Source organism: Mytilus trossulus, chromosome 11 (genome assembly GCF_036588685.1).
Source record: "Mytilus trossulus isolate FHL-02 chromosome 11, PNRI_Mtr1.1.1.hap1, whole genome shotgun sequence".
Taxonomy (NCBI): domain Eukaryota; kingdom Metazoa; phylum Mollusca; class Bivalvia; order Mytilida; family Mytilidae; genus Mytilus; species Mytilus trossulus.
The window spans coordinates 51,428,239-51,453,808 of NC_086383.1; the positions used below are offsets into that span (position 1 = coordinate 51,428,239).

The 25,570-nt window shown below is 34.5% G+C and overlaps 1 protein-coding gene across 1 annotated transcript; it reads left to right on the forward strand.

Annotated features, from left to right (window-relative positions):
* Positions 1–9,362: 9,362 nt before the first annotated feature.
* LOC134690143 (uncharacterized) lies at positions 9,363–25,545 on the forward strand. The gene is made up of 5 exons (XM_063550120.1): positions 9,363–9,588; positions 10,323–11,042; positions 12,018–12,124; positions 15,104–15,557; positions 24,719–25,545. The coding sequence occupies exons 1-5, from the start codon at positions 9,576–9,578 to the stop codon at positions 25,543–25,545; spliced, it is 2,121 nt and encodes a 706-aa protein (XP_063406190.1). The 5' UTR covers positions 9,363–9,575.
* The last annotated feature ends 25 nt before the right edge of the window (positions 25,546–25,570 follow it).

The following is a 25,570-nucleotide window of genomic DNA, read 5'->3' on the forward strand; positions in this document are numbered from 1 at the left end:
GTAGTGGTACTAAAGACAGTCTGTTAGGTAGATGATACCATTACCAGTAGTGGTACTAAACACTGTTAGGTAGATGATACCATTACCAGTAGTGGTACTAAACACAGTATGTTAGGTAGATGATACCCTTACCAGCAGTGGTACTTAACACTGTTAGGTAGATGATACCATTACCAGTAGTGGTACTTAACACAGTCTGTTAGGTAGATGATACCCTTACCATCAGTGGTACTAAACACAGTATGTTAGGTAGATGATACCCTTACCAACAGTGGTACTTAACACTGTATGTTAGGTAGATGATACCCTTACCAGTAGTGGTACTAAACACTGTATGTTAGGTAGATGATACCCTTACCAGTAGTGGTACTAAACACAGTCTGTTCGGTAGATGATACCCTTACCAGCAGTGGTACTAAACACTGTTAGGTAGATGATACCATTACCAGTAGTGGTACTTAACACAGTCTGTTAGGTAGATGATACCCTTACCATCAGTGGTACTAAACACAGTATGTTAGGTAGATGATACCCTTACCATCAGTGGTACTAAACACAGTATGTTAGGTATATGATACCCTTACCAGTAGTGGTACTAAACACTGTTAGGTAGATGATACCATTACCAGTAGTGGTACTTAACACAGTATGTTAGGTAGATGATACCCTTACCAGTAGTGGTACTAAACACTGTATGTTAGGTAGATGACACCCTTAACAGTAGTGGTACTAAACACAGTATGTTAGGTAGATGATACCCTTACCAGCAGTGGTACTAAACACTGTTAGGTAGATGATACCATTACCAGTAGTGGTACTTAACACAGTCTGTTAGGTAGATGATACCCTTACCATCAGTGGTACTAAACACTGTCTGTTAGGTAGATGATACCCTTACCAGCAGTGGTACTAAACACTGTATGTTAGGTAGATGATACCCTTACCAACAGTGGTACTTAACACTGTATGTTAGGTAGATGATACCCTTACCAGTAGTGGTACTAAACACAGTCTGTTAGGTAGTTGATACCTTTACCAGTAGTGGTACTTAACACTGTATGTTAGGTAGATGATACCCTTACCAGTAGTGGTACTAAACACAGTCTGTTAGGTAGTTGATACCATTACCAGTAGTGGTACTAAACACAGTCTGTTAGGTAGATGATACCATTACCAGTAGTGGTACTTAACACAGTCTGTTAGGTAGATGATACCCTTACCATCAGTGGTACTAAACACAGTATGTTAGGTAGATGATACCCTTACCAGCAGTGGTACTAAACACTGTATGTTAGGTATATGACACCCTTATCAGCAGTGGTACTTAACACTGTATGTTAGGTATATGATACCCTTACCATCAGTGGTACTTAACACAGTCTGTTAGGTAGATGATACCCTTACCATCAGTGGTACTAAACACAGTATGTTAGGTAGATGATACCCTTACCATCAGTGGTACTAAACACTGTTAGGTAGATGATACCCTTACCATCAGTGGTACTTAACACAGTCTGTTAGGTAGATGATACCCTTACCATCAGTGGTACTAAACACAGTATGTTAGGTAGATGATACCCTTACCATCAGTGGTACTAAACACAGTATGTTAGGTATATGATACCCTTACCAGTAGTGGTACTAAACACTGTTAGGTAGATGATACCATTACCAGTAGTGGTACTTAACACAGTATGTTAGGTAGATGATACCCTTACCAGCAGTTGTACTGAATACTGTCTGTTAGGTAGATGATACCTATACCAGTAGTGGCATTAAACACTGTCTGTTAGGTAGATGATACCATTACCAGTAGTGGTACTAAACACTGTTAGGTAGATGATACCATTACCAGTAGTGGTACTAAACACTGTAAGGTAGATGATACCATTACCAGTAGCTGTACTAAACACTGTTAGGTATATGATACCCTTACCAGTGGTGGTACTAAACACTGTATGTTAGGTAGATGACACCCTTAACAGTAGTGGTACTAAACACAGTATGTTAGGTAGATGACACCCTTAACAGTAGTGGTACTAAACACAGTATGTTAGGTAGATGATACCCTTACCAGTAGTGGTACTAAACACAGTCTGTTAGGTAGATGACACCCTTAACAGTAGTGGTACTAAAGACAGTCTGTTAGGTAGATGATACCATTACCAGTAGTGGTACTAAACACTGTTAGGTAGATGATACCATTACCAGTAGTGGTACTAAACACAGTATGTTAGGTAGATGATACCCTTACCAGCAGTGGTACTTAACACTGTTAGGTAGATGATACCATTACCAGTAGTGGTACTTAACACAGTCTGTTAGGTAGATGATACCCTTACCATCAGTGGTACTAAACACAGTATGTTAGGTAGATGATACCCTTACCAACAGTGGTACTTAACACTGTATGTTAGGTAGATGATACCCTTACCAGTAGTGGTACTAAACACTGTATGTTAGGTAGATGATACCCTTACCAGTAGTGGTACTAAACACAGTCTGTTCGGTAGATGATACCCTTACCAGCAGTGGTACTAAACACTGTTAGGTAGATGATACCATTACCAGTAGTGGTACTTAACACAGTCTGTTAGGTAGATGATACCCTTACCATCAGTGGTACTAAACACAGTATGTTAGGTAGATGATACCCTTACCATCAGTGGTACTAAACACAGTATGTTAGGTATATGATACCCTTACCAGTAGTGGTACTAAACACTGTTAGGTAGATGATACCATTACCAGTAGTGGTACTTAACACAGTATGTTAGGTAGATGATACCCTTACCAGTAGTGGTACTAAACACTGTATGTTAGGTAGATGACACCCTTAACAGTAGTGGTACTAAACACAGTATGTTAGGTAGATGATACCCTTAACAGTAGTGGTACTAAACACAGTATGTTAGGTAGATGATACCCTTACCATCAGTGGTACTAAACACAGTATGTTAGGTAGATGATACCCTTACCATCAGTGGTACTAAACACAGTATGTTAGGTAGATGATACCCTTACCAACAGTGGTACTTAACACTGTATGTTAGGTAGATGATACCCTTACCAGTAGTGGTACTAAACACTGTATGTTAGGTAGATGATACCCTTACCAGTAGTGGTACTAAACACAGTCTGTTCGGTAGATGATACCCTTACCAGCAGTGGTAATAAACACTGTTAGGTAGATGATACCATTACCAGTAGTGGTACTTAACACAGTCTGTTAGGTAGATGATACCCTTACCATCAGTGGTACTAAACACAGTATGTTAGGTAGATGATACCCTTACCATCAGTGGTACTAAACACAGTATGTTAGGTATATGATACCCTTACCAGTAGTGGTACTAAACACTGTTAGGTAGATGATACCATTACCAGTAGTGGTACTTAACACAGTATGTTAGGTAGATGATACCCTTACCAGTAGTGGTACTAAACACTGTATGTTAGGTAGATGACACCCTTAACAGTAGTGGTACTAAACACAGTATGTTAGGTAGATGATACCCTTAACAGTAGTGGTACTAAACACAGTATGTTAGGTAGATGACACCCTTAACAGGAGTGGTACTAAACACAGTATGTTAGGTAGATGACACCCTTAACAGTAGTGGTACTAAACACAGTATGTTAGGTAGATGATACCATTACCAGTAGTGGTACTTAACACAGTATGTTAGGTAGATGATACCATTACCAGTAGTTGTACTAAACACAGTCTGTTAGGTAGATGATACCCTTACCAGTAGTGGTACTAAACACAGTCTGTTAGGTATATGATACCCTTACCAGTAGTGGTACTAAACACTGTTAGGTAGATGATACCCTTACCAGCAGTGGTAGTAAACACTGTATGTTAGGTAGATGACACCCTTAACAGTAGTGGTACTAAACACAGTATGTTAGGTAGCTGATACCCTTAACAGTAGTGGTACTAAACACAGTATGTTAGGTAGATGACACCCTTAACAGTAGTGGTACTAAACACAGTATGTTAGGTAGATGACACCCTTAACAGTAGTGGTACTAAACACAGTATGTTAGGTAGATGACACCCTTAACAGTAGTGGTACTAAACACAGTATGTTAGGTAGATGATACCATTACCAGTAGTGGTACTTAACACAGTATGTTAGGTAGATGATACCATTACCAGCAGTGGCACTAAGCACTGTATGTTAGGTATATGATACCCTTACCAGTAGTGGTACTAAACACTCTGTTAGTTAGATGTAACCCTTACTCAAATATAATTTAAAAACCGTTATAATATTAATAAATAGAGGAAATCTGACAAAAACAAAAGTGTTTAGAATGTTGACTTCTACCAATTATCCATAAACTTTAACCAATTGTACCCCTCTTCTTGCTGACTTGTTTCTTTATTATTATGAGGCTGACTTCATACAGGAACTTCTTAGGAAGAAAGATAAAAAGTTAGCAATATCCTTTAACTTAAGTTTACTTTTCGCTATAAAGATGATGTTCTCTCACTAAATAATTCAAAATTTGGTGACTATGTTGAACGCATCTCTCCCATCGAACTAGAGATAAAGGATACAACTGAAACAGTTAAGTCGCCTCATATCTTGATTTACATTTAGACATTGACAATGAGGGTCAGTTGAAAACAAACCTTTACGACAAAAGAGATGATTTCAGCTTTCCAATATTGATGGACTCCATCATGAGTTGGTTGATCGTTATGGAATTACCGTTTCATAGATGATATCGGATATGTTCACTACGCCGTAACTACAATCCCCTTCCCTTTCATGAATGTGACCTATCGAATTAGACTATTTACCAGAACACCTGAGTTCACCCCAGTTTTTGGTTGGGTTCGTGTTGCTTATTCTTTAGTTTTCTATGATGTTTTATGTGTACTATTGTTTTTCTGTTTGTCCTTTTCATTTTTAGCCAAGACGTTGTTAGTTTATTTTTGATTTATGAGTTTAACTGTCCCTCTGGTATCTTTCGTCCCTCAGGTGCTCCGGAAGGGTAAGCAGATTCTGCTCCACATGTGGCACCTGTCGTGTTGTTAAATGAGGATTATTTTTTACCCTCTTTTGTGTTTTGAGCAAAAAACTGAAGAAGATAGAGAGCAACTAAACAGACTACATAAAAGCAATCAACAAAATATAGATTCTTTTTCTTGAGTTCTATTATTGTATACAATGTTGTAGGATGTCCTTTGTTAAATTGTTATCAAAGCCAGGGATAAGAAAATCCGTAGTATTTCGAATTATTCATACTTTTTCAAACATGCTGAATATGCACCAATGTGAGCAAAACAGGCTTTTTAGAGCTTAAGCTTGTTTTTTGATGTTCTAATCCAAAGGCTTAAGTTTGTTCAAATGAAGGCTGACCCACAATCCATTATAGTCAATTACTGACCTTGGCAGTAGATATTTTCAGTCCCTGACATTACTAGGGGGGGGAAAAAAGCAAATGAAAAGGAACAGTACTTTTATTGAATTTATTTATCTTCAAGTCTCATCATGTGGTTATGCATTTTTTTGTGTGTGGATAAAGTAAAGACAATCCATTTCTGTCTATACTTAAAAGTTTTAAAATTTATATTATGCTGTATATATCCCATTGTAATTTTGCCAATAGCATGAATAGGTCAGAAAGTGACATTTGACACCAAATATAAATCAATCGATTTGTTTTTCATTACAGACTATGTACGATATGAGTGTTATTTTTTAAACTTTAACATTTCTACAAGTTTCGTGATATACACTCAATATACATATCCCTCTTTTTCAGGCTGTTGTACTAAGGACGAAAGGTATTTTCTTTATTTCATTATTAGATTTCACACATTACGTATTTAGTGTTATTAATGAACACAATATATATATATATGTAAATATAATGCGAGGTAGATCTCTATTCAATTTAAGGTCACAAAGTCAGAGGACATTGTCATATAGTTACAATAAATAGACTGGAATATTTTGTTTAATTATGTAGAATACCAGGGGTCAGCCCTAACATTGTTTGGTCTTGTAATATAAAAAAAAGAAGATGTGGTATGATTGCCAATGAGACAGTTGTCCACAAGAGACCAAAATGACACAGACATTAACAACTATAGGTAACCCTATGGCCTTCAACACTGAGCAAAGCCCATACCGCATAGTCAGCTATAGAAGGCCCCATTATGACAATGTTAAACAATTCAAACGAGTAAACTAACGGCCTTATGTATATAAAAAAAATTAACGAAAAACAAATATGTAACACATAAACAAACGACAACCATTGAATTACAGGCTACTGACTTGGGACATGCACATACTTAAATAATGTGGCAGGGTTAAATATGTTAGCGGGATCCCAACCCTCCCTCTATCCTGGGACAGTGGTATAACATTACAACATAAGAATGAACTATAAAAATCAGTCGAAAAAGGCTGAACTCATCAGATGGACAAAAATACAAGTGGACTTGGCCGGGTACTTGTACATCCCGACAACAAAAAGACACTAGGAACAGATCTGAGAGTTATAAGCACTTCCATGTGTTATTTCCACATTTTTGGACATGTAGATTGTATCTGTGTTTCTGCAATGGAAAATCAGTGCATATCAAATATTTTCAAAAGTAACGCCCCTTGGAAATATGTATTTTATAGAAATTACTATGTTAGCATGTGCACTCTCATATGTGCCATTCTTATAATTTATTTATGAAATTCTTTTATATCAACAATGTGTTGAACAAGATTCGAAATCAGTTCCGATCATTTGGAGGATAAACATTTACCCTTATTGTCTACATATCCCCCTATGTACCGCAATTATTTTGTTTTCTTGAATAAAGTGTTCATCGACCATATAATGTGAACTTCATACACAATACTTGTTACCAAAACACACAGACACTGCCAATTCTGGATCACCGTTTTTGAGTTGATATATTTTAAGAAATTGAAAATGAATCTTAATTTACCAGCTGGGGTATTTTTGTTTTGAGGAAGATCTGTTGCAGTTTTTACACGCCCGCAACGACGTATTATGGTATACCGTTGTCCGTCCATCCATTGTCCACACTTCTAAAATTACTAAAACAAAGCTAGGCTTCAACCAACTTTGATGAAACTTTGTTGACCTGTTAATATATATTGGCGTAAGCTCCCTTTCAATTTTTATAAATTTCAGATTTTTCGTTTCCATGATGAAGTGTTATCCTTAAAAAAGGGGGATTTTCAAGTTTTTTGGACAACAACTCAAAAACACTTTCACCAACTTTTATGAAACTTTGGTGAATCATTTACATCTATTGATGTAAGATCCCTTTTAATTTGTATAATTTGCAGATTTAAAATTTTTGGTGTTATGCAGTCTTATACTTAAAAAAAAAAAGTTTCCCGTTTTTCGGATAATAAATCAAAAACTATGGTGACTAGTGTATATCTATTGAACTAAGTACCCTTATAGTTTTTTATATAATTTCTGATTTAATATTTTACAGTGGAACTTTTCTTCTTGACAAAAATGTCCTAAACGGCCAAAGAAATTAATTAGTTTAAAAAAATCATGTAAATCATAAAGACAAGCTAAAAGTGCAACGAGCGTATTATGCGCTTATAGCACAGCTCTTTATTGCACTTGAACAGATGAATATGTACAACATGGTGGATAAGAACTGTTCTTTTAATATGATCGCAAAAATTGAAAAAATTTTGGTCGTATATTGGTATACCAATGGCGTAGTTGTCGTTGGCGTCCGAAGACTTTTGGTTTTTGCACTGTAACTTTCGTACAAGTAAAAAGAAATCTATGAAATTTAAACACATGGTTTATGACCATAAAAGAAAGGTTGCGATTGATTTCGGGAGTTGAAGTCCCAACAGTTTAGGAATTAGGGGCCAAAAAGGGCCCAGATAAGCATTTTTCTTGGTTTTCGCACTATAACTTTAGTTTAAGTGAATAGAAATCTATGACATTTAAACACAAGGTTTATGACCATAAATTAAAGGTTGGGATAAATTTTGGAGTTGAGGTCCTAACAGTTGAGGAATTTTTTATTATAGGCCCAGTTGCCAAGTTGGTCCAAATTGGGGTCCAAAATTAAACTTGGTTTGATTTCAACAAAAATTGTATATATGGGTTTCTTTGATATATGCTTATTCAAACCAGTTGTTGGCATGACACGGGTTTAGTTCTTCTCATATATTTTATGATAGTATGATACTAAACCCCTAACGGGAAGGATTGTGCCTGATATTCATATGATGAAATCACAATCTTTCAATCAGTTTAATTGAAGTCTGGAGCTGGCATGTCAGTTAACTGCTAGTAGTCTGTTGTTATTTATGTATCATTGTCATTTTGTTTATTTTCTTTGGTTACATCTTCTGATATCAGACTTGGAATTCTCTTGAATTGAATTTTAAGTGTGCGTATTGTTATGCGTTTACTTTTCTACATTGGCTAGAGGTATAAGGGGAGGGTTGAGATCTCATAAACATGTTTAACCCCGCCACATTTTTGCGCCTGTCTCAAGTCAGTGCGGGAATTTCTTGCTACATTGAAGACCTGTTGGTGGCCTTCTGCTGTTGTTTTTTCTATGGTCGGGTTGTTGTCTCTTTGACACATTCCCCATTTCCATTCTCAATTTTATTTAGATTTTTTATGTTTGCGCCCGGTTATCAAATTGGTCCACATTGAGATATAAAGGTCCAAAATTGAACTTTATTTGATTTCATAAAAAATTGAATTCTTGGGGTTCTTTGATAAACTGAATCCAACCATGTATTTAGATTTTGGATATTGGACCATAATCATGATAATAGGTAATGTCCAATTTAAAATTTAAAGATTTTAAGTTTAAGTTCTTAGACCACATTGATTATGTGTCAGAAACCTGTGTTGTGTCAACTATTTAATCACAATCCAAATTCAGAGCTGTATCAAGCTTGAATGTTTTGTCCATATACTTGCCCAAATGTTCAGGTTTCGAACTCTGCGGTCGTATAAAGCTGCCTCTTGGAGAGCATCTGGTCTATGAAGGCAACAGTATGCATGATGCAAAATTTATGAAATTGAAATCTAATATATGACTTAAATTATCTTTCATGGGAATTCATTCACAACATAGTATATATTCATATGTAATTTACTTTAAATCAAACTTATGTCTAAAATTTCATATTGCAATTATTCTCCTTTAACTATAAACAGTTTAAAACTGGACTGCAGGGTAGAAGAAAAAACCCAGATATTCCTTATTGCTGAAGAATATTATAATACTACGTAGTCACTATTCCTAATGTGTAAGCAGATATGTGTTAGACATCAGCAAAACATCAATAATTAACCATTTAGGAAATTTTTATTAATAGATTCTATGTTGAACAAACTGCTTGGCAGTGGAAGCTACCAATCGTTTGACATGCGCTGCATGGTAACCGGCCAGTTCGCTACTGGGAAAATCAAGTCTAGTCAAGCTTTTAGTTGGGGATAATGTTCCAGAAGGGCGACAAGCCACTGATGGCATTTCCCTCGTTGAAGGTCGCTGTGGACTTGATATAGAGACAAGAAACTGGATCATGATTGAATCAGGTAAGAATACACATTTACATATATATGGCTTTAATATTACATTTATAATAATAAACATGAAGTCTTGTTTTACAGGTAGATCTACAAAAGCTCTATTTTGTAAAGAATTCAAATGGTCAAAATCAGATTTTTTTGTCGTATGACATTCAATCCTTATCTCAAACGTTCTGTGTGTGCCTGTCCTAATACTGCAATGCAGGGTTGGTGTGGGTTGCTTTCTGTTACAATTCAGGTTGGTGTTAATTGCTTTCTGTTACAACTGTTTTGCATTAATTATTTTGCCATTTATAAGGTTGTTGGTTTCCTCTGTGTCACTGGTTTTAGATGTCTGGTCAAAACTTTTTTTTAAAATCTGGTCAACTGCACTTTACTGAGTAGTTGTCTCATATGCATTCATGACACAGCAGTTTTGAAAAAGACTAACATTTGTTTTCCTGTTTAAATGATGAAAAACAGGTTTGCTGCTTCTGTCAGTTTTTCAGTTACATTGAGTATTTGACTATATAGTATAAATATATATATCAAAGTTTATCTAGTTTGTATGTACTGCATGTGGATTATTTTATTTTGGTTTATACCAATGTTCGTGGATAGGGATGATTGATTAAGTTACAAGTCAATAGAACACTTGCAATGCGTTGAACATTTAAAGTTTTTGTGTGCATGTTCCTGCGAAATCGTTCTTACAAAAATATCATGGATAATATTGCAACAGTTATTTTTTTTATATACAGGAACATATAATGCCTTGGATGTAGTATACAATAAGGTTTTAATGACCTCTGTTGAAAAGGATGAAAGAAAACAAACAAAAACATCAGGAAAACATAAATCCGATGCAAAACTTGTTGAACTTCCAAATAAAGACGATATTCATTCTCAGAAGTCAGAAGCTACCAAGTCAACATATTTTCCTGTGAATCTCTCAGGTGAGCCTTCTACACAGCCACAAGCTACCAAGTCGACATCTTTCCCTGTCAACCTCTCAGGTGAACCCACTCCACAGCCACAAGCTACCAAGTTGACATATTTACCTGTGAACCTCTCAGATGAACCCTCTACACAGCCACAATCTACCAAGTCGACATCTTTCCCTCTGAACCTCTCGGGTGAACCCTATCAGCAGCCACAAGCAGCCCAATCTTTGTCACAACAGATTTCCTCTATTGAGTCTAAAACACAGCAAATGAAGAAGAAAATGACAACTAAAATGACCAAAAAAGAAATGAGAAAGAAAATGGAAAAGGTCCTCAAAACTGGTAAATATGAAATGAAAGTTGGCAGACTCATCTTCTGGGACTTTGCTGGACAGTATGTCTATTATACAACACACCAGACATTCATGACTTTCAGAGCGTTGTTTCTAGTAGTTTTTGATGGAAGTAAAGGATTGAATGAAGAAATACCTGATGTACTGTGTTTTCCAGGACAGCACATGACACCAACACCAGCAGGTAATATTTATCAATTACAATTGTAACATTTATATTACCGAACATACTTCATTTACCAATGACATGCATAATGACAATTAAAAACCAATTGTCAAGAGAATCACCCTCATCTTGATGATCAGAAGTCTTACTTATTTGTTGGCAAATAAATAGATAGAAGGGACACTTAATGGTCAATTATCTAGTTTCCATTCCTTTACTTGTTTCACAACTTAGTTTATGTACATACAACCAAGCATTTTGAATCATTGCAAGATTGCCTTCTAGATGTCTTTGTGTTGTTTTACTGTTGGGTTTCTGTCTCATTGATGTTAATCCCATCATACCTCCTTTAATTCATTCAAATACACAAATATCACAAACATCATTTATATATTATATGTTTCATAAAGAGTGAGAAGGGATGTCGGATAGCAATTTTTATGTTTTGTCGTGACCTTTTAAATCTGACAAAATGATATTTGTCATTTGTTCTTTTCTGGTGTCAAACTGTAACATCAGACATTTTAAGACTGTTTTTACGCTTCAGAATGTAATAAAATTTGAGAAAAAGAATATTGTAAGGTGAAATGTGTGAGTGTTTTGTATAATCTAATTGAAGAAATCATAATGTCGGTTGTCATGGACGCGATGTACTTTGTCTCAACCTTTGATAGTCATCATTGACCTAACGGATGACCAATGATTTTCATTTCACTTTTTTGTATCAAATTCTGTGCAGTATGATACGAGAAATATCTACTCATGCAAGAAATAGATAACAGGTCACAACCATAAGTGAATGTGATACTAAACAGTTTTAAGACCCATTAAGGTTTACAGTCAAACACTACAATATTTATTGAGAAATTCAGGTCAAGTAACTTTTATTCTGGACAAAGAATAAAGTTCTCAAAATTAGTTTCCACACCCCCGAAAATTCAGTTACAGAACAAATTAAAACACATATTATTTTTAACTTCATTTTTCTTTCAGTCTTTTTACTGCACTGGGTAAACTCAATCCTGACCTATTGTAAAGTGGTGTATGCTGGCATCCCTAAGATATTGTTTGTTGCCACCCATAAGGACAAGGTACCAGTGGTAAGTGGAAAAAATATAAAAAGGTCTTCTATGAAGGCTTCCCTAAGATCTTATGTGTTGTTACACTACAAAAAGTCTAAAAAGACCAGTTTTTGTCTTGATTTGCATGAACTTGTACTCGACGTTCTCCAAAAGTATGACTTGTGTCTTAATTTTTCTTGACAAATTCTCATTTATATCAAATTTGTATGAAATTTATTCGACATATTCTTGACATTCTGAATATGGTCTTAAAACTTCTTGACAAATTCTTGACATTTAAACACTGTCTTGAAATTTCTCGAAATATTCTCGACATTCTCATTTTTCTCAGTATGCTTGACATATTCTGAACATTTTGAATTGTGACTTAAATTTACTTGACAGTTCTTAGTTTTAAAAATCATGTCCAATATTCATGATATAACTTTAATCTTTATTTCTTTTTACATAATATACTGTTTTTTTAAGTTAAACTACTTACAAAAAATATAAAAGTTAGGCATGTAAAATAATTGAAAATTTGGGTATCTAAATATTTTTACAAATGCAAATATGGCTATGAAATCTAATGTATAAAATAATTTAAATGTGAGTGTGTTGATATAAAACAATTTAAATGTGGGTTTAAAAAAATCAAATTTTAATTCTTATATCTTATTAATTAAATGATTAAAACCAATCATACTGTATACACATTTCATTCTTCATTCATAATATTCAATGTTAATTAATATGGTAAATAATTATTGTACAAAATGTAGTTTATATAAATGGCAAATTATGATGATATATATACAAAGCATTCATTTAACAGAAGAAAAATTTGTGTAATGTCATCTGTTGGAATATATATTAAGTATTACACATGAACTGGATGCTCCCATAAAATCCAGGATTTCCACACCCAAAATACACGCAACTGTCAAAAAGAAATTAATGATTTACCTGTAAGCCGCCCTACAACTTATCAGTTGACCGTTCCAAAGATTAAGAGAAAATTATTATAGAAATCATCGGTCTTATGAAATGGATCTCAAACAGACATGCACAATATAGATCTAAACATTTTTTTCCTTTTCAGGAAGGAGTTATCACAATTTTTTTTTTATAAAAAATTATAAAATTCAACACTAAAATTTGAATAAAAAATGTTTTTGGGTTGTTCTAAAAAATGAATAAGGGTTTTGAATCAAGATGAGAACAAATTTTTTGACCTACACGAAAGCCCGTCCCCCTCTTTTTTTTTAGCAACTCAAACCCAAAAGATGAATTGTGGGGTCCAAAAGAGACACATGGTCAAATTTTAAAACTGCCTTAAAGACACCTATTTTAGTAAAGCAAATTTAACTGGCAGTTTTTTGAGTGGCAAAAATCTAAATGCTATTGAATGCTATATATAATTAAGAATGTCGAGTAAAAATTCATGCAAATTCAGACAAAAGCTGGTCTTTTCAGACTTTTGTAGTGTTACCCATAAGGACATTGGTACAAGTGGTAAATGAAAAAAGATATAAATAGGTCATTTATGCAGGCGATCCTTAGATCTTGTTTGTTGCAACCCATAAGGACAAGGTACCAGTGTTAAGTGAACAAGATATAAATAGGTCTTTCAAACAGGTTTTCTTTAGATCTGTTTTGGTGTCACCACTAGGGACATTGGTATCATTGGTAAAGCGGAAAAGATATAAATAGCTCATTTATACAGGCATTCCTTAAATCTTGTTTTTGATGTCTACACAAACAGAGTAACAACAGTAGGTGATCTGGATAATCCAGATCACCTACTGATATAAGTCAATAGTATATATATATAATAGATTTGTTTATACCTCCTATTGGCTAGGGGTGGTATACTTGTTTAAATACATTGTTCTGTGTTTCCATTCATTCTACATTTGTTGTTCTATGAATTTTTGGTCTTCAACAGGAGCAACACACATCATAGTTTCTTCAAATTTGGTATCAAACCTCATGTGAATATGCTTTAGTGTGTGATGAACAATACCATCCACTACCTTTTATAGTCTTAATCATGATGACATGTCAAGGCATTCTTTGTACAAGCATGCATTCCATCAAAGATAATTTCAGTTCCAGAAAACAGCAAGGGTTTAATAACTTACTAAATGAAATAATTGGTCTTCATGACTGCTTGAGAAAAAAAAATTTGGAAAAATTGTGATGTAGTAAATATTTAAGGAACAAAGAAACAAAGTTAGGAACATATAATAGGAATAGAAACGGTGGAAAATCCATTAATTTTCATAAGAGGGGGCTCACTGACTGCATTAGGGGGGGGGGGCTGCCCAGTCTAGGTAATCTAGATTTTTTTAAGCTGCAAATCCATCAAAAAAATCAAAATGCTAGCCTAATAAAATTTACTCTAATATAGAAAAACTCTATTCCAAAGCTCCAAAATATGTGTACAATAAACAGGAACAGGCAAACATATCCTCAATGCAGAATATGTATACTCCACTGGTTTTTATGTTTATGTTAAAATTTTATGGTCCTTGAAAATTGGAAAATAAACACATAGCTATGATAGCGTTGGAAGTCTCAAGTTCAACAAGGTTTGTTTCTTGTTTAGGTCTGTGTTTGTCAGAGTCTTAAACTGTAAGTAATATGTCAACTATTATTATTTTATGGAATTATTGTAAGGTGAATATGACTGTATATGTCAGGCAGGGTTTACCTTCACTTCATTTACTCTGTTCATTGATAATGTATATCTTTAAGCTATCTATCTACTATAATAAAACCTATCTTAAAACTTGAAATATAATTTAAACAGTAAAGCAGATGAATTATTTCAGTATTTGCACTTTTGACAGTTTTTTAAGCATTTAAATCATCATCATACTGTATTCATTTATATAGAAATGAAAGAGAAATTGATAATGACGTCAACCCTTTTTTCAACAACAGCCTATACGACCTCCAAATATGTGTTCAATGATGATGCTTTTATTTAAAGTCGAGTTTATGTTTTGGCAGGAGGATGTTGAAACCAGACGTGCACTATTGTACAGTGAAGTAGAGGAATTATTTAAGGACCACGAAGGAAGAAATCATCTTGTCCTTGACAAACAAATATTTGTCAATGCAACTGATAAAGATGATCAAGAAATTGAAGCCCTTAAGAAAGCCATCACCGAGCTTACTTTCGATCATCCATGTTGGGGGGAGGACATGCCGAATGCTTGTGTCCCCCTTGAACTGGAGATTGCTGAACTAGTAGCTGCAGGAAAGCAAATCTTGTCATTGGTAGAGCTTGAAGAATTGAATTCAATCAGCAAGGTGTCCGTTCTGGATTTAGAACAACTTCATGATTTCCTTCACTTCCAACATTCTCTTGGGAAGCTTATCTACTTTGATACCCGTCAGCTCCAAGATTATGTTATAATTAACCCGCTACTCATGGTGGAGGTTATGAGATCCTTTGTGACAGGTATTTATCAATTGAAAACTAAGAGTTACTGTCTTATTTCATGTAGATGTCATTGTTGTAAATAATTGGACCATTGGACAAACAGATGTATGGCTTTTTATTTTGTGTTTATGCTGATACATATTGATTCCTTAATGTCTTTATGGATTTCGTTCTTATCCTGGGATGTTGCCAACAATGTAAAAGGTAAAATCACAAAAATACTTAATTGTCACTGAACTATTAAGTATATATATTTGTTTAGGGACCAGCTGAAGGACACCTCCAGGTGCGTGAATTTCTCGCTGCATTGAATACCTGTTGGTGACCTTCTGATGTTGTCTGCTCTATGGTCGGGTTGTTTTGTCTTTGACACATTCCCCATTTCCATTCTCAATTTTATTAACTCAGAGGAAAATCAAATCAGAAAGTCCATAATCACATGGGAAAATCAAATGACAAAACACATCAAAAACAAATGGACAACAACTGCCATATTCCGGACTTGGTACAGGCATTTTCAAATGTAGAATATGGTGGATTACACCTTGTTTTATAGCACTAAACCTCTCACTGTATACGACAGACTCGTGCAATTCTGTTATATGAACAATGATGCGTGAACTTAACAGACATAATAAATAAAATAGTTAAAATATAGGCACAGCAGTCATCGTCGTGTTACAATTTTAAAAGAAACAATTTCGAGTGTCTGACGTCAGAAAATTTATACATCACATATTTTTGTCGTTCAATGTTACAATTTTAAAATTTGTGTCGTTCAAAGTTTATACAAACAATTTTATAATTTAGGTAATAAAAGGTAATGGTCTCCGTCTGCATTTGCATCTTTCTGTATGAAGCACTTCAATATTGAGATACTGTTTGCCATCATGTTTTGTTTACTTGGTAGGATTCGTTGTCGTTAGATTCTCTCCACCCTGCTTAGTCATCAGTTTTATTTGACCAATTTTACAGGAGTAAATGGACTCATACTTGGTTAGATAAATTGATATCATATTATCTCAACCCTGCTTTACCATCAGATCTATTGGACCATTTGTTACTGGAGTAAATTGACTCATACTTGGTAGGATTAGTTGTTGTCATATTCCTTCCACTGTGTATTTTAAACTGAAACTGTATTATAGCAAGCTTTCATAAATGGTTTGTTTGGTTGCCATCATGTATTTTTAGGCAGTTAAGCTGCCTTATGCGAGCACCCTAGATTTGTGTTCTACCAAATAAATGCTGAAATATGTGCCATTGTTATTATCTAGCGGGATGTTATGTTATTTATAACTAATTGGACAGTTTTTTCATACTTTTAACATGTTTAATTCATGATTACAAAAATATGATCAGAAAAACCTTAAATGATCGTCGATTTATCCAAGAATTTTGAAGTTGCACATAGGAAGTAGGGTACATTAGGAATCGTTATGTAGTTTATTATCCCCTGAGATTTCGGCGTAGCTATCAAAAAACAAATGTATGGAATGGTTAATCGCCAAAAAGCTCTAAAGACAAGTAGTTTAGATTTCCCAAATGGCATAAGTCGTAGGAATATTGTATTCAATACGTATTCAACTACGTCAGTAGTCTTTAAATAAGTTCCACTGTTCCTGCTGTTGGCGGCAGTTTTAAATTATAAGACGAAATTTGTGTATCTTTTCAATTTGGAGGCAGGGGTTCAAATTAGCGGTTGTCCGAGGTCTGCGACCTTCCACTTTTGCAGTCGGACTTTTGATATGGTTACTTGCTACAAATTATAGTTATCCCGTACCATTTCATCCCGAACGGGTTTACTTGCTTCCCTAGCGAATTATAGTTATTCCGTACCATTTTTTATTATATACTAGTCAACAAAAGAAACGATACAAGACTTTTTTTCAAATTAAAGATAAGGTATCCCGTTCATTGGACCAATATTGAAAGTAGTAATACTTATCATTATGGAAGTATTAATCCGTTAAAAAAATTTTTTTTTTGCTTTTGTGACGTTTTTTCACGATTTTTTTTTTTTTTTTTACAAAATTTACATAAAAAGACAATTTTAAAAACAGAAATTCCAACTATTGATGTCAACTTCTCATTTAAAGGTAAAGACAGTGTTTGCCATCAATTTGTTTTTAAAAATCGTACAGTTTCTTTGTTTATTTGTTAAGCAAAGTTCGATCCCACGAGAAATCGTTAAAATGTATAAATTATGAACTGATTTACCATAGACAGTATGTGTAAAGTGATATTAAAAAAGCGGTAGCAATCTTAAAACTAATCCGAAATGTTCCAAATTTACTGTGTGTTGTTTTCATATCTAAATCATTGATTTGAGACGAAAAAAAAAAAAAAATGCATTTTTTGAGATTTCAAAAAACACTTTTTTCCCAAAAAATTTAAAAAATTAATATTTCAGCCCATTAGTTACATCATGAACAAAACTTGATTATCATATTGAATATTTTTAAACAAATTTGAAATTTAATTTAGTGCTTAGAAAGTTATGTGTAGATTTTTTTTTCAACTTTCCGCAAAACTAATTTGCGACCTTTGATCGTTTACACGAAATTTATATACTTTCCGACAAGTTTTGATTTTCATTATCACATGTGCATACATTGCAGATGAAAGCTTTTTAAAATTGTGTATCTCATTTTGTTTTTTATTAAATACTTTTTGATAAATTTTATTTCAAAGTCGTGTATGGTTTCTATTGTTGACTAGTATATTTTTAATGATAAGTGTTTACAGTGGTACAAGTTAACTTTTTTGGTACGAGTTACCGTGGTACGAGTTTTCGGTGGTACAAGTTTACTTGCTTCCCTAGCGAATTATAGTTATCCTGTACCATTTTATCCCGTAAGAGTTAACTTGCTTCCCTAGCGAATTATAGTTATCACGTACCATTTTTGATTATATTTTTGATGGTAAGTGTTTACAGTGCCCAGTGGTACAAGTTCTGAATTGTACGACTTCCAAGTGGTAAGAGTTAACTTTTTTGGTACGAGTTACCGTGGTACGAGTTTTCGGTGGTACGAGTTGACTTGCTTCCCTAGAAATACGCTCGACATGCCCAACTTAAAAAAATTACTTTGCAAACCTTTTTACCAAAGTGACTTAGTCTCCTAATAGACGATCTCAAAACTTGTTTTTAGCATTATAATTCATGACAGCGATGTTCATTTTGTTCAACTGCTGGCTGACATGAGAAGATAATTACAAAATCCGATCCGATTCTGGAAGCGGATATGGGTAATTCCGGGTTGGGCGATCTTTGAACTTTTAAAAAAATCAAACAGATCACAAAATACATCTTTACATGGTAAATAAATATAAACACTAGAATTGGAAACCAAAAGATATATGCAAAAGAATGAAAGAACGAAAATATTTTGTACTGAAACTCAAGACTACTTTTTGATAAATTCTAATGTCAAATCCAATACAATACGAGTCTTTGTGACAGCTGGGAACAGTATATCAAACAATATATATGGTCCTGGTGACAGTATACATTTTCTTTATCAGTAATAAATGTTGGTAAAGCAAGTTAGATGCTTTTAAAGTGTAAACATAGTACTGCAATTGCAATGGGTATTTTTTTTCTCAATTTTGATTGGTCAGTTAAAATAGCTGGAAGTTTCTTATTTCACACATATAGTGCTACTAGATTATATTATACCTGAATGTAAGCAATTCATATGATATGTATGTGGAGTCCTTTGTAGCACTCTACCCCCTCCTGTTTGATAACTTTGAAATGGATGAGATCCCTACCTCTCAACCATATACATTCATAAAATTGAGAATGGAAATGGGGAATGTGTCAAAGAGACAACAACCCGACTATAGAAAAAACAGCAGCAGAAGGTCATCAATAGGTCTTCAATGTAGGGAGAAATTACCGCACCCGGAGGCGTCCTTCAGCTGGGCCCTAAACAAATATTTACTAGTTCAGTGATAATGAACGCCATACTAATTTCCATTTTGTACACAAAAAACTAAAATCAAAATAATATAAGACTAGCAAAGGCCAGAGGCTCCTGACTTGGGACAGGCGCAAAAATGCGGCGGAGTTAAACATGTTTGTGAGATCTCAACCCTCCCCATATACCTCTAGCCAATGTAGAAAAGTAAATGCGTAACAATACGCACATTAAAATTTAGTTCAAGAGAAGTCCAAGTCTGATGTCAGAAGATGTAACCAAAGAAAATAAACAAAATGACAATAATACATAAATTACAACAGACTACTAGCAGTAAACTGACATGCCAGTTCCAGATTTCAATTAAAGTGACTGAAAGATTATGATTTCATTATATGAACATCAAGCATAATCCTTCCCGTTATGGGATTAGTATCATACCATCATAACATATATGAGAAGAACATAACCCATGTCATGCCAACAACTGGTTTTTGAATAAATGTGTTTAGTTCCGATGCAAAGACCCTATAAGTGCATCAATATTAACGCCAAAATATGCAATCTCTAATGACATGACAACAGTATCGTAACTATATCCCTTCTTAATAAGTCTATTCAAAGGTTTTGTTAGTTTCTGAGGTGAATACTAGCACCTTTGTGCTTTATAAAGAATATTTCCATAAAAAATTGAATGTGAAATACCGGAACGTATAAGAAGTCTGCATGTTGAGTTATATTTACGAATATAACTAATCAAATGAAAAATAGGTGAAGTCCCTAGGGTCGCCCACCACCTCCTTCTTTAGAACTTGGAAACAGTCGAGATCCTCACCCCTAAACCATATATATTCATGTATTGGACAATATAATAAATCAAATGAAATATAGGGGTAGTCCCTGTGGGTCATCCCAACCCTCCTGTTTGAGAACTTGGAAACGGTCGAGATCCCCATACCCTTAACCATATATATTCATATATGGGACTATATTACAAAATTGAAATATAGGTGGATCTCGCGGGCCACTCTACCCCTTCCTGATTAAGAATTTGAAAACGGTTAAGTTCCCCACCCATTAACCATATCTATTCATGTATTGGACAATATAACAAAGCAAATTATAGGGGGAGTCCCTAGGGTTACTGCACCCTCATCTTTGAGAACTTGGAAACAGCCGAGATCCTCACTCCTTTACCATATAATATATACTGATGTATGGGACTAAATAATAAGTCCCTGCGGTCACCCCACCCCTCCTGTTGTTTGAGAACTTGGAAACAGTCGAGATCCCCACCTTGAAGTTAAGCCATATATTTTTTTTGTATGGGACAAAAGAACTAATCAAATGAAATAAAGGGAGAGTTTTAAGGGTCACCCTACCTAATCCTGTTTGATAACTTAGAAACAGATGAGATCCCCACCCCTCAACCATATATATTCATGTATTGGATAATATAACAATTTTTTTTTAGTATGGGACAAAAGAACTAACCAAATGAAATATAGGGAAAGTCACTGGGGTCCATCACCCCCTCCTGTTTGAAAACTTGATAACGGTCGAGATCCCCACCCTTAAACCATATATTCATGTATGGGACAGTATAAAAAATCAAATAAAACATAGGGTAGTCCCAAGGGTCACCCACACCCGCTTGTGTGCGTTTTGAGTTTTGTAAACTTGTAAAAGATTGAGATGCCACTCCTAAACCGTATTCATTCCTGTTTGTCATTTCAAAAAGATTGAATGACATGCAAGGTCAATCTCATAGGTGTCACATATGCATATCACTTTGCTAGACCCAACACCTGTCAATTTATTCCAAACTTAGACATGGACTTGGGGTGAAGGTGGGAGTTATTTACATTTACAGACAGGTCAGTCAGACCTCACCATTGATCCCTGTAGTAGTAAACATTTGTCTGATTTGTGTCTCATAACTTTTGTACTGTAGAACACAAACTCAGTTTTCTTTCCAGGGAAGCAAGTCCATTCATACTTTTACAAGCTCGTACTAAAGTCAACTTGAAATACTAACAGTCAACTAATACGAACAATTACGATCAAATAAAAGAACTGCAATCATTGCGAATTTGTACCACTGCTGACGCAACACTCATGACCATGAAAAAAGTAATACCTGATATATACGTTGCTATTGAAAACCTTGATAAAATATGAATTATTTGCCTGAAGGATTAATTCATTAAATGAACATAAATGTACAATTATATATGAATGTCTAATGTTTGATCTTTTAAATCTTAAAATAAAAATTGAAGCAACATTGCCACAGTTTTCATAATTATGTTTGCCTATGTTTTTGGTTAACTGCCTACAGTGCTTACAGCGCTTTGATAAACAAATTGTAGTTCCATCTAGAGTTTAATAATTTTTACAGGACTGTTATGAGATTTATGACAATTTTTATGATTTTTTTATCACTTAGTGCCTGGTGTTTGTCATCTTTGGTGGTTTTTTTTACTTTGACAAAGATCTTCTCTAACAGTATGTAGCCAAATTGAATCAAACCTGTCTATAAAACTTAGACTTATTTTAATGCCCAACCTATTTTTCACTGTGTGCGTTAGTTCTTTTGTTCGTCTGCCTGTCTGTCTGTTCGTCTGTCTGTCCCACTTCATGTTTAAGTTTTTGGTCAGGGTAGTTATTGATAAAGTGGAAGTCCAATCAACTGGAAACTTAGAACACATGTTACCTATGATCTTTCTAATTGTAATAACAAATATGAGTGTTAACACTATTCAAAGGTTCATTTAACATAGCAAATAATAGTGCCCGTGGGTGTATCCATGTACTATGGACCACTTTTTATACGACCGCAAACATATTTTGGTCGTATATTGGTATCACATTGGCATAGTCGTCTGCATCGTCGTTGTTGTCGCCGTCCAAATACTTTGAGTTTTCGCACTCTCACTTTAGTAAAAGTGAATAGAAATCTATGAAATTTTAACACAAGGTTTATGACCAAAAAAGGAAGGTTGGGATTGATTTTTGAAGTTTTGGTCCCAACAGTTTAGGAATTAGGTGCCAAAAAGGGGCCCAAATAAGCATTTTTCATGGTTTTGCACCATAACTTTAGTTTAAGTAAATAGAAATATATGAAATTTTAAAACAAGGTTTATGACCACAAAAGTAAGGTTGGGATTGATTTTGGGAGTTTTGGTTCCAACAGTTTAGGAATTAGAGGCCAAAAAAGGGCCCAAATAAGCATTAGTCTTGGTTTTTGCACAATAACTTTAGTATAAGTAAATAAAAATCAATGCAATTTAAACACAAGGTTTATGAGCACAAAAAGGAAGGTTGGGATTGATTTTGAGAGTTGAGGGCCGAACAGTTTCGGAATTAGGGGCCAAAAAAGGGTCGAAATAAGCCTTTTTTGCTTGGTTTTCGCACCATAATTTTAGTATAAGTGAATAAAAATCTATGAAATTTAAACACAAGGTTTATGACCATAAAAGGAAGGTTGAGATTGATTTTGGGAGTTAAAATAGTTTAGGAATAAGGGGCCCAAAGGGTCCAAAATTAAACTTTGTTTGATTTCATCAAAAATTAAATAATTTGGGTTCTTTGATATGCGGTTCTTACTGTGTATGTAGATTCTTAATTTTTGGTCATATTTTCAAATTGGTCTACATTAAGGTCCAAAGGGTCCAAAATTAAACTTTGTTTGATTTTTTACAACAATTGAATCCTTGGGGTTCTTTGATATGCTGAATCTAAAAATGTACTGTAGATTTTTTATTATTGGCCCAGTTTTCAAGTTTGTCCGAATCAGGATCCAAAATTATTATATTAAGTATTTTGCAATAGCAAGAAATTTTCAATTGCACAGTATTCAGCATTAGCAAGAAATCTTCAATTGCACAGTACTGTGCAATAGCAAGAAATTTTCAATTGCACAGTATTGCACAATAGCAAGAAATCTTCAATTGCACAGTATTGTGCAATGGCAAGTATTTTCAATTGCACAGTATTACGCAATAGCAAGAAATAACTAATTGCACAATATTGTGGAATAGCAAGACATTTTTAATTGGAGTTATCTGTCTTTGTTAGGGGACATTAGAAATTTGAATTGAGATCAGTTTTAGAATAAGGGAACGGGGGATGTAAAAAAAAAATTGGGGGGTGGGGGGGGGGGAATATTTTTTTCTCATTTCAGATTTCATAAATAAAAAGAAATTTCTTCAATTTGTTTGAGAGGATTAATATTCAACAGCATATAGAATTGCTCAAAGGCAAAACAAAAATTTTAAGTTTATTAGACCACATTCATTCTGTGTCAGAAACCTATGCTGTGTCAACTATTTAATCACAGTCCATACTTGTCCCAACCGTGCAGGGTTCAACCTCTGCAGTCGTATAAAGCTGCGCCCTGCGGAGCATCTGGTTGTTTAATATTGACCCCGCCAGCTGTCAACCAATATGGCTGCCATGGTTAAACCAAAAAAGATAAAATGGAAGTTTTGTCTTTTATAGTGAAACCAGCTAAAGACAGAGAAAGTCTAACATAGCAGAAATGTTGAGATTATTAAGAACTACCTACTCTTTATCAACATCAAAACTGTCATATGACTTCCATAGGAGTTATCATGGTTTTTACCAGATAAAAAATGAACTTTGGCTATTTTTTCTCATAATTGAAAGTCATTTTGAGTACTAAGACCCTATGGCAGATAGCTCTCAAACTTTTGTGTCTACAATATTATAACCTTCTTTTGAATTGACCATGGGAGATCTTGAACTTTATATCATATTTTGCCTATTGCACCACAAGGACGCAAGTTAGAATTGGATTCACAGTCTCAAAATGTTATTCCAAAAGTAATGTTGACTCTACATCCTAACACAAAAAAATATTATGACAGCCTCTACTAAATACGCCAGATTATTGCGTAATCAAAAAGGGGATACCAGTACTTTTGATACCAATAAATGCTACCGTTGTTTATAATTTGTAAAGAATATAATATAATGCAACCTTTTATAAATGGTCTGTTTAGAATATCCCAACATCCAACCTTTTGTTTGCTTTCAATGTGTACTCCCCTTGGCCATAGACAGCGTTCATGCATCATATTGTTTAGACATTTTCCCTTTTGTTTACGTTTATGCTTCATAAACTGCTATTCTGTAGAAGTCAGTTTTAAGTTGAAATGTTCAGTTATAAACAACTTTAATAAAAAAGATAAGTCCATTCCTCTGAAAATAGTTGTTTTCTCTTTTTTTCAGATGTAGGATTTTGGCCAAAGAAAAAAGGTTTAGAGGAAACTTTCCGAAGAATGTCAGAAAGTGGGATCATACGCCGAGAAGACCTGTATCAGATATGGAAACAAAAGGACTTCCGGGCAATTCTACCATACAAAGAGTTTATATTCAACATCCTCATTTATTTAGATATTCTGGCAGAGCAACGGAGATATGATACAACTACAGGAAGTCGGTTACCAGTAGATAACTACTTTGTTCCCTGTATGGTCACAGAAAGAAATAATACCAGCTTCATGGACAAAGAATGTACACCAGAGAAAGCAATTTGTCTAGCGTTCGTTTTTAAAGGAACTGTCATACCACCAGCTTTGCCCAATCGTCTGATCAGTGCATGTCTGAGCATGTGGACTCTGAAGCAGTATGAAGGGAGAAAACTCCTCTTTTCAGGATTTATTGTAGTCTCGTTAGACAAGGCTCATGATGTTGTAGTATGTGTTGTAGGCAACATGATTCTTCTGTATTTAGTCCATAAAACCTCGGCTGGACTTATAGTACCAGATATTGCCACTTCAGTAAAGGAATGCTTAGTTACAACAATGGAGAGAATATCAGATTTCTATCAGTCCACAATCCATGCAACATGCAGCCAACAATCACCTTTCCATATTGAATATTCGTGTTCTAAGTTGAAATGCTTCATTAGTGAGAAGAGGGCTTTGCAGACCAATGAATGGGTTTGTGACACACATAAACTTACACACAGACAAGGAAACTGGGTTGTTTGGAATCAAGATAAGGTATACATTATATACAAAGTACGGTCAGTAAGCAAATTGCAAATAATTTAAGGAAAAACAACAAGAAAGAAAACTA

Excerpts from the sequence above, each read along its gene's own strand:
- LOC134690143 (XM_063550120.1), top strand. Across the intron at positions 11,043-12,017 it reads CATGACACCAACACCAGCAG|TCTTTTTACTGCACTGGGTA; the intron begins GTAATATTTATC and ends TTTTTCTTTCAG. Across the intron at positions 15,558-24,718 it reads TATGAGATCCTTTGTGACAG|ATGTAGGATTTTGGCCAAAG; the intron begins GTATTTATCAAT and ends TCTTTTTTTCAG.